General features: G+C 36.0%; 1 protein-coding gene and 1 pseudogene across 1 annotated transcript; both read right to left on the bottom strand.

Moving 5' to 3' along the window:
• Positions 1-1,292: 1,292 nt before the first annotated feature.
• On the bottom strand, positions 1,293-3,062 carry LOC121763908 (cinnamoyl-CoA reductase 1-like). Its single transcript, XM_042160000.1, has 6 exons — positions 2,880-3,062; positions 2,616-2,782; positions 2,126-2,311; positions 1,892-2,054; positions 1,618-1,810; positions 1,293-1,541 (listed from the first exon to the last, which is right to left on the bottom strand). The coding sequence occupies exons 1-6, from the start codon at positions 3,001-3,003 to the stop codon at positions 1,412-1,414; spliced, it is 963 nt and encodes a 320-aa protein (XP_042015934.1). The 5' UTR covers positions 3,004-3,062; the 3' UTR covers positions 1,293-1,411.
• A 1,633-nt stretch (positions 3,063-4,695) lies between these two features.
• Positions 4,696-6,460, bottom strand: LOC121764759 (annotated as a pseudogene).
• Between the last annotated feature and the right edge of the window lie 4,510 nt (positions 6,461-10,970).

Below are 10,970 nucleotides of genomic sequence, written 5' to 3'. Positions count from 1 at the left end.
ATTGTTAATTATAATATATAATTATCATCCTTTATATTTTAATGATGCTATACTTACCACCTATATTATTATTAGTACCATATAAGAATCATTATTTACTATAAATAAATTTTTCATATTACATACTTAATTTATATACCCTAGCTATTGACATTAATGAATAATGTTATCTAAACTAATTAATAAGTACTTAATTCGTATTTAATTATATATTATTTTACGAAATAAATTTTCTTAAATTAATATAAACATTATCTATTTTAATACATGAAATATTAAATTTTTTATCTAGACTAACTAATATTAAATATATATATCTGAATATATTTACTAAATTTTAATATTATTTATATTTATACATCACTAATTATCTATAAAGTTTAATGTTTTGTGATATATTATTAATTGTAAATCATTTACTAAATTTAATATATTTTTATATATATTTGCAACAGTAAAACGGTTAGACCGGTGGTTCGACCGGTTGGACCGGTTGAACCGTGAACCAGTAACGTCGTCGGTTCGCTTGCCGGTCCGATTTTTAAATCATTGATTTGAATTAGTTATACAAATGTTTTTTGAAATGTTGCAAAATGATTAGTATGAAATTTATTTTAAATAGTTAATGTTTATAAATTGATTTTCAATGTGAAATGTTAATCCCATCGAATAATACTTTATCGGGTTTTGGGTAAAAAGATACCCAATAATTGTGAAATATCGGAACCTCAATCCGATATCCTAAAAATTGGGTATCATCCTATCAGGTATTCATTATCTGAAAATTTTTAGATCAGGGTATATTATCCGATGTCTGATATCCAAATTATCAGTCATAAATATATTTCTGTTTGGATAAAATAAATGGGCTGCATTTGTTGGTGCCCCAGTGAATTAATTCTGATTAACTATAATCATATACAATTGTATTTTGTCTATAATTCTTATTGTGCAAGAAGCCAATTTAATTTTTTATGCTGGACTTTATTTTCTGTTTTAGAAAATTGTGTTTTATATGGTGGTTGGCTTGGGATCTTTTATGCACTTTTTTTTATTGTATGTTGGCAGTTTATATCCCGGCAATAGAAAATCTAAGTCATTATTAAATTATAGTTCTATTTCCGTTCAAAAATAATTAAAATCAGAACTAGTAAGTAAAGATAAATAAAAAGTGATTGTTAATAATAGGAAATGGGTCTCAACTCAACAAATAGAAAAAAAAAACTTACTAAAAATAGATAAAAATAATTTTGATGGACGATCAAAAAATAATTATTTTTCATAGTCAGAACTAGTAAGTAAAGATAGAATATATTATTGGTTCAAACAATTTATAAGTAGACAAGCAAAATTAAGAATGATTCATTTTAGAGTACAACAATTGGACAACATAATTTGAAGTGAGTAGAATTTAGAGAAGGCCAATTTGTTTGCAATTCTCGATAGAATCAACAAGAGTTTCTCTCAACGTCCTATATTCCCAACCAAGTCCATGTAGTTTCTCTGAACTCACTTGTGGCACGCCCCTGCCTTGTTTGAAACTGCCAAAACACATGCAATTAAGTTGTTAATTAGCATTTGGCAATTAACACACTGAAAGAATTTTAGTATAATTACCTTTTGGGATAGTTATGGTGTGGATAAATCTCCTTTAAGTCTTGCACCAAATCCTCATTTTTTATCATATGAGAAGTGCATATGTATCGACCTTGGGCATTAGGTCTCTCGTATACTAATTTCATAGCTTCGGCTACATCACGTACATCTACTATTACACGCAAATTGTTTTCCATTGCTTCGTCGTCCCCTCCTACCAAAAAAGAAATATATTAATTAGTAAGATAACAACATTTTGAATTTTTGACTCAACCAGCAGTAAAATACTATATACCTTTGAACAAGTCAAGCAAGATGAAAGTGCTAGTGTTTGGAGTATGTTGGAGCATGGGGCCGAGGATGATGCCAGGGCAAACGGAAACCAAGTCGAGCCCATTTGTCTCTGCATAGGCCCACGCCTCAGCCTCAGCTGCTATTTTCGAGAAACAATACCAATTCTATATGGAGTACAAAAGTTTAAGGGATGATCGGTTAAGTTAGATCGTAAAACAAGGCATAGAATTCTCACATTAGTGTTCCGACAGAATTCCTTGTCGGACCAACAAGCCTCGTCCAACACCTTGTCCTTAGGGAAACTAGGGTTTATCACGACCGCAACAAACGACGAGACGAGCACCACTCGTCCAGCCTTGGCTTCGGAGCATGCTTTGAGCACATTCAGAGTGCCTTTCACGGCAGGCTCAACTATATCAACCTATCACCAATTATATATATATATATTGTCAAGTTTTAAGCTTATCCTAATTAACTAAGCAACTTACCAACTTCGTATTCAATCGATTATTTGAATTTTGGTTATTAAAATCTACTAATTTATCTGAAATACCCTTGGTCAAAATCAAATCGAAATGTTTAAATTAACATAATCCTTTTATGAATTTATTTAAAGTAGAAAATCACCAATTTATTCAAAGATTAATTTTGGAAATCCGAATTAGCGATCCAATTAAAAATTGAAAGAATTCCTAATTAAAGAAAGCAGATAAAAATAAAGAAACCTCGGGGTTGGGGCCGGAAGTAGTAGAAGGGCTAGCAACATGGAAAACACCATCACACCCTTTAACAGCTGCAAGAATTGAATCAAAATCGAACAAATCTGCCTTGAAGAGTTTGAGCTTTTCAGCTGCATTTTCAAGCTTCCACAAATGCCCATTTTTCTCATCGCCTAATTACACCATTATTATATAGTATATACTTAAATCATCACATTATAGTAGTACATATATATATATATATATGACAGATCTAGAGAGAGAGAGTACCTGGATTTCTGCCAGTGCCGTGAACGGTGTAGCCGTTAGAGAGAAGAAGCTTGATGAGCCACGATGCCACGTAGCCTCCAGCTCCGGTCACACAAACACTCTTCTTCTTACCATTTTCTGCCATTTTCACAGTTAGATCAAACTACCACAGCTCACTGCTTCTGTTTCAAGTTTGAACTAGGAGTATTAATTTATCAATCATTTATAATGGTGCACACTATAACTGCTTATTAATACGTAGAACTAATATTTTTTTATGTCTCAGCACCCCTCCGTTGACTTTATGTTGGCATGCCTAGTCTGACCCTCTTTTCCACGTGTCTATGTCTGATTTTGGGCCAACTTTTAAGTTATGGAAAGCTTAAGTTATTCTAGCCCAAAACCTTAAACAAATATAATACTTTGGCCCAATAATAAAATAGGCAGACTTCAAGAGCCAAGTAAGACTTATTAGTAATGTTCATCACCTGCTTCTTGTTTATGAGTTCATGGAGAACAAAAGCCTCACATATTCTTATACGGTATGTTTCAACTCAGATGTACGTCAGTTAATGGTAAAATATACTCTCGTCGTCTCTCTGTAGTAGACACATTTCTTTTGGACACGAAATTTAAGAAAATCGTGTTAAGTGAGTTAAATGGAAAGAAAGTAAAGTAGGAAATAAAATAAAGTTGAGAGAATAAAGTAAGAGAAAAAGAGATGTGTTTCTTTTTGCCAAAAATAAAAACGACTCAACTACAAATGGACGAGGGAAGTATGAGTTTCCATCTTAAAACTTATTGATAATAAGTGAAATAGCCAATGAGACTTGTATAATACTGGATCACTTTGTGATCTTAAAAATTGAAGTTGTACGTAAAACTTATATAGTTACTCCCTCCGTCCCACCATAAGCGACTCATATTCCTCCCCACCTAATGTGAGATATATTTATTTTTGGCAAAATATAATACAATTAATCTCTTTTACTTTATTCTCTTTCAACTTAACTATCTAAACATCATTTTCTTAAATTTCATGCCAAAAAAAATGTGATGAAGTATTTTAATTCTCTCTTTACACTAACTTGATCTATTTTCTGTTTACGGAAAAAACAACGGATGGATATAATATTTGGGACAACAAAGGGGATTGCATTTTTGCAGGAGGAGTCCCACACAACCATCATACATCGATACATCAACAATCACTTCCAAGCTAAGATTGCTGATTTTGGTTTGGCGAGGCTTCTTCTCCCTGAGAATCAGACACATACAAGCACTAACTTTGCAGGCACATTGTAAGTGTTGCCTCATGCTCATCACTCTATCTGATTTATTTGTGTACATAATATATATACATGAACATGATTAGGGAGGGGGTATACAGCACCGGAATACGCCATCGGCGGGCATTTGTCTGAGAAGGTCGACATCTATGGCTTCGGAATTGTGATGCTCGAAATCATCCCAGATTCCACCTTTGATTACTTACTTAAAGAGGAAAAATACTCAAATTGATCATGGTCCTAATTAATTATGTATGCAGGCATGGAAGATATACGAGAGAGACATGCACCAAAACCTAGCTGACGTGGCGTTGAACTCGAACGAATATCAAGTGGAAGAAGTGAAAAAATTGGTGGAAATTGCTATGTTGTACTTACTTAATCATCCAAAGGAAAGACAAAGCGTTGTACACAGTCAAAACACACCATTTAACGAACAAAATTTGTAATGACCTCAAATCGAAGAACTACCACATACCAATATAAACCGCACACATTTAACAAAAGAGTGTAATAGTAAACATATATATACCTATACTCTCCAAAATCTAAAATCTCATAGTTGTAAGAACCACTGCATTATCTAGAATGTATTTTTGTTGACATGTTGTTTGCCATGCAAATACTTGATATACAAGTCAATGCAAGTACAATTATTCAAACCAAGCGTACAACGTGTTTAAACCGCACAATTTCTTATTGGTCATGAACAGAATCAGCAAGAGCTTCTTTCAATGGATTATATTTCCATCCAAGTCCCTGCAGTTTTCCCGAACTCAAATGCGGCAGCTCCTTACCTTCTTGGAACCTACAATAAATGGAAAAATTATTCAAATATTTATCGTGCTTTACCATAATTTAAGCGTGATAAGTGAAGTTTATTACCTCTTGGGATAGTCATAGTTAGGGTAGATTTCCTTAACTGTTTGGACCAAATCCTCAGTGTTGATCATGTGAGAAGTGCATAGGTATCGACCTTGAGCTTGAGGTGTCTCGTATAATAGTTTGATTGCTTCAGCCACGTCGCGTACATCTACTATTGCACGTACGTGGTTCTCTGTTACCTCATACCTCTCTATCGAATCAAATTGTAGTCATATAAGATTATGGTAAAATTAGAATAAGTTGGTTCATACTTGCCATTAAGTAATATTGAAGTTAAATACATCTAAATATTGTGGCTCCCTTTCCATAGACTAGTATGGTTCAGCAATGGCAAGTCAACAAAATAGATTCCTACATGATTGCTGGTTTTGTTTAGGTTGGCCAATTATATTATGGAACAAATATTTCTTAGCATAGTCAAACAAAACGTGTAAAAATTGTATGAAAAATATGTAATACCTTTCAATAACTTTAGGAGGAATAAACTGCTGGAATTTGGTGTACGCTGCAGCATTGGGCCAAGGACGAGGCTTGGGCACACGGTGATCAAGTCGAGCCCGTTGGACTCTGCATATTTTCGAGCCTCAGACTCGGCTGCTGTTTTTGAGTAGTAATACCAATTCTGCACGCAAAAAGTAATTCAATAGAATATAATAATATAGGATTATTAATAATCATAAAAGGAGTATATGCTGAGTGAGTAGATCAAAACTGAATGAAATTCAAAAAAAGAGGGAGGCTTGAAATTAAAGTTTTTACATTAGTTCTCCTGCAGTATTCTGTATCCGACAAACTACTCTCATCCAAAACTTTACCCTTAGGCCAATTGGGGTTCATGACAACCGCAACACACGACGACACGACACGACACGACACACGTTTGCCTCCAAGCATGCTTTTAGGACATTGAGAGTGCCGGCTCAACAATTTCCACCTAATAATATATATGTATTCGTAATTAAGATGCCTTTAAATTTAAGGTTGCAAATAATAATACGGAGTAATCAAGATTTTTAGTGGAGTAGTAGTAGTATTAATGAGTGTCAGGAGAGACCTCCGGATTGGGTACCGATGCAGAAGGAGCAGGGCTGGAAAAGACCATTACAACCTTTTCAGGACTGCGGCGAGAATGGAGTCAAAATCCAGTAAGTCTGCTTTGAAGAGTCTCAGCTGCATTCTCAAAGCTCAGCAAATGGGCATTTTTCTCATCATCCTCTGCATTAGATATAGATATAAATATGACTCTTACAACTTTTTAAATTAGGGTTCCATTAAAAGTATATGTAGAGAGAGAAGTAACCGGGATTTCTGACGGTGTAGCCTTGAGAGAGAAGAAGCTTGATGAGCCAAGATGCCACGTAACCTCCGGCGCCGGTTACACAAACACTCATACCTTTCTCTGCCATTTTGTTTCTCTCTATCTCTCAGATCTAGCTAATCTATGTATGTATAGATTGCATTGAACTATATCTACTTGGAATTATTACTTTATTTATTCACTTTAGTAGTGGGAGTTTAATTTAATCAAACGAATCTTCAAAATTTATTTGGACAAGAAAATGATTCCAATTTCCAACTGCACATGCTTAGCACATTACGTCAACACGTAGCTTGGTTGTAATTATTATTTGGTGCTAGTATAGCCATAGAGGCTCGTGGAAAATGGGTAACATGTGAAATTCAAAAAATGGACCGGCAGCTGCAAAGTGATAATAATAAAACAGTCATCAGGTATTCTCTTTTTAAGGATTTATTCAGACAGAGATAGATCCTACTTATTTGTTTCATCTCCAAGTTTTTAATCATCAATATATAGTACACAATAAGCCTAGAATCTAAAATGCAATTAATATTGAAATCGAGCCATTATCGTTAAAAATAGATATACCTTGCTTGTATTTGAAATTGGAAAGAACTGGGCGTTTTGGCCCATTTATATTAGAATATTTACTATTGGCATGTGATGCTGTTTTGAAGCCCAACACAATTGCACACTGGTTCGAAGCCCAAACATAAATACCCATCTTTGTCATAAAAACTCACTACATTGAAAAATAATACTAATAAAAATTTATCTTAAATGGAAATGGATTGTATTTCAAATATCAAGGATTCCCCCATGCATAAATACAACCCAATTATTATGAAATTTTGGCTTAAATATGGGTTGTCGCATCCGAATTATTGCAAAAACACAGTCATCCCAGTGATGTGAATCCGGGTATTCACCATCATAGAATACAACGATGTCGAGGGCCATGGGTTGATTGGGGTCCGAGAAGAGGGTGGAGACATGTCAAGGTGCCAAGCCAAATTCAGAGGTCTGATTCAAACTGGAATTTCACCGTGAAGATAAAATCCAAATGCACTCTTCAGACCATCATTGTCTTCGTCGTCAAAAGAGCTTCGCGTGGGTATCTTGCATGCCTCAATCGGAGCCCGGATGAGGAAGTTATGATCGTTTTTAGAAAGCCGCACAATGTAGAACAAAACGCGCGATCGGGGCGATATTCCTCATGCAAAACGCCCGGTCGGGCGTCTTTGTCGAAAGATCAGTTTTTGTCCAGAAACTTCACGCAGCCGGGCGAAATGAGCCTAGGGAAACGCCCGGTCGGGCGTTTTGTTCGGGATGTGACTTTTTGACCAAAATTTATTTTATTTTGCTCCTTTTCACTCCTAGTATAAATAGACATATTAGGGTTTTTCTATGGAGACTTTGAACATTATTGAAGAACAAAAACTCCATTGTGAGCACCAGGGACGGAACCAGAAACCTGAATAAGCCGGTGCTAAAATTATAAAAAATACTATGTATATAATATTTAAAATTATGGAGCATTTTATTATTCTTGCCCCCTTTATTTATTTTACATATTTATGAACGGATGAAGACACAAATACATAATCAATTAAATGCAAAGTATATTCGTTCAGATTATAAAGTCTTTAACTTTTTGTTAGTCTTATAGTAGTAATATTTAAAATTAGAATATTAAATAATAAATTTAAATTATTTTTATATAATTTATACTCACATCCAGATACAGTTTGTCGTTTTTTAATGGTGTTTAAAACAATAGTGTTTTGTTAAAACAAGAAAAAAATACTACTAAAAAGAAAAAATATGTATTCTAATAAAAAATTAAAATTCATATTAATTTTATATATTATTTTCAAATAAATTAACTAGATTTTAACTAAATTTTAAAGGACTACTAACATTTTTATAATAAAATAGATTACATAAATTATGAGATTATGAAGATATGCAAAATAATCTTTTTAAAATAAATTCAGTAACAGACTATAAATGCAAGAAGATAAGCCTACATTATTATTCCAAAAATAAAAAGAGTTCAAATTCTATTACAATCATAACTAGGAGTATTAATAATGTTAATGTATTTCAAAATCTCTCGATAAGTATTATTCCCAACATAACTTAGACACAGAAAAAATAAAATAAAAATTAATAGTGTACCCCATACAGCTGTAAATTAAAGGATCATAATTAATTCTCTTCTCTTCCCCTTCCTCATTCCTAACCAACCTTCCTTCTGAAGAAGAAACGTAAAAAATATATGTAGTGCAGCGGGGCTGCCATGGTTGAAGTACGAGGACCAGCACCGGCCAAGCCCCCGCTGGAGCGGCGGCTTGGCCCTTGCTAGGTCCGTCCCTGGTGAGCACCCATCTTCATCATTGAAGATTTATCCAAAATCCCTTGTGGTTGCATTTAATCTATTGCCGGGCTTAGATTATTTGTTAAGGTATGCTTGCTAGTTCTTGTGTTGCTAGTTGGTGGAGCCATTAGGTTTTTGTTTGTGAAAGTAGCCATTGAGTTTTCTTTCTTGAGCTTGAATCTAAATCATAACACTTATCTTCTTCTTCTTTTCCATCTTTCTATTGTCATATTTCTTGTTTGGGTTATTGGATATTATTGCAAGAACAAATCCGGGCAACATATGTTTCTTGAATTCTTAAGATTCACATTACCCAGCCAATTAATTTCGCCTACTATCAAATTCATCAATGTTTCATTCCTCATGCGAGCTTCAGTATTAAGCTCTGAGCCAACCAAGATAGACCAATATACATAACATGAATATCCACAACTTCTTATCGAAAAATGGTTCCCAACCAAAATAGAAAAAATATGTTGTTGGTTCCTTAGATAAGCATAGAGAAATGCTTCATTAGTAATCACAATAATACCAAAAACTACCCGAGATTATGTGCCCTTAATTTTCTTCTTATATGCATTGTGGATTTCCTGAGTGTTGTTTTGTTGGCTTGTGGGGATGTTTTTTCTTTCTTCGGTCCATCTGCTGGTTTCAACTTTGCACCCAACCCAAACAAAACCCCCAAGTTATTGTCAATTGGTTGTTTTGACAAGTTGTGTTGAGTTTTGAAAGAATTCCGGGGTAAAACATGAGTTTTGATCACTCTTTACAAGCCACCATTCTCTTACCTCTTGAAAGACCACATCACATTCAAAGCAGAGCTATGAAGAAAAAGTTATGTTCGTCTTACAAAAATGGTAAGAAGTAGAACAAAACCCGCGAAGTTCATCACACAAACCCCGCAGTTTGAGGTGGAATTTCACGATATTTGAGGATTTACTTGCCTTTCCAAGCTTATACTTCCCAATATAGTGAGAGGGACATAGGGTTGTGATATTATTATTTAGTTGTACTTTATTATTTATGGTTTGTTAAGAGCGATCGTCCTAACGAGGATTAATACACTTGCAAGAAACACGACCGGGAATTATCCGGCGCCCAGGAGGTCTGGGTCGGCGGCGATTTCCAGCGAGAAAGGGCTGTAAGCGAGAGAGATTCTCGTCGTCAGCAATTAGGGTAGCGTTTCTTGTTGCACAATATTGGGCCAGAATAATATGATTTGATTGATGGCTCAAATAATGAAAGAGCTATATATACTAAGACCCTAGGGTTAGTTCGACTTAACCTATACGTTCGGGAAAGAACCAACTAAGAAAACCCGAACGAGGCTTATAAAACGCCCGAATCAATTACAATAACATAATTAATAATCCATAACTCAATAAATATGAAAAGGAAAAGAAAAAAAAAAGAAAGGAAAAATGAACGACTCCTACTTAATTACGTCGCTACATGGCGACGTAATTTGCCAGCTTCTGCGGTGGCTTGATTCGATCCCTCGGCCTCAACGATCTTGCCTTCGCATTATTCGCGTTCTTCTTCTGTTGCCTCTGCTTCCTTGTCTTCTTTGCCGTCGCCGGCGCTACCTCTTTTGCGGGCGGTTCCTCATCCTGTATTCTCGGGGTGTCCTTATCAACTCCCCCCGGTTATCAGCCTCCTTGACCCCAAGGGGAAGATTCGGGAAACGCCGTCTGATCACATCGATTGGCTCCCACGACGGTGAGTCTGTCCCGTCAGACCACCGCACCAGCACGTGTTCCGTCGGTTTGCCGTCATGCCACATCACCTGTGAATCCACAAAGGCTACAGGAGTCACCACTGGCCTGCCACCTACGAAGGCCGCCGGCAACTCCCTGCGCGGAATCGATCTCTTATCACCCGCCACGAATTAACGAAGTAGACTGACGTGAAAAAAGTCGTGAATTCTGCTCCCTTCCGGCAGGCGCAGACGGTACGCCACTGGCCGCACGCGCTGCAACACCTTATAAGGGCCGTAGAAACGTCTGGCTAACTTGGCCGAAAACGGCTTGGCCACGGAGTGTTTGCGGTAAGGCTGGAGTTTCAGCCACACCATGCCCCCAACCTCAAATTCCACGTGCCTCTTGTGCTTATTCGCCGCCTCGCACATTCGTTGCTGAGCACGGTCAAGATTCGCACGCAATTCCGTAAGCCACTTTCCTCTCTGTTGTATCAAATATGCCACATTAGGTGGCGTCCCCACTGACGGTGGGGACGCCACCAGCAGTGGAGGGTCCCTC

The sequence above is a fragment of the Salvia splendens genome, chromosome 14, assembly GCF_004379255.2.
Source record: "Salvia splendens isolate huo1 chromosome 14, SspV2, whole genome shotgun sequence".
NCBI classification, from domain to species: Eukaryota; Viridiplantae; Streptophyta; class Magnoliopsida; order Lamiales; family Lamiaceae; genus Salvia; species Salvia splendens.
Note: the sequence above shows the minus strand (reverse complement) of the source record. Positions and strands in the feature narration are given on the sequence as shown.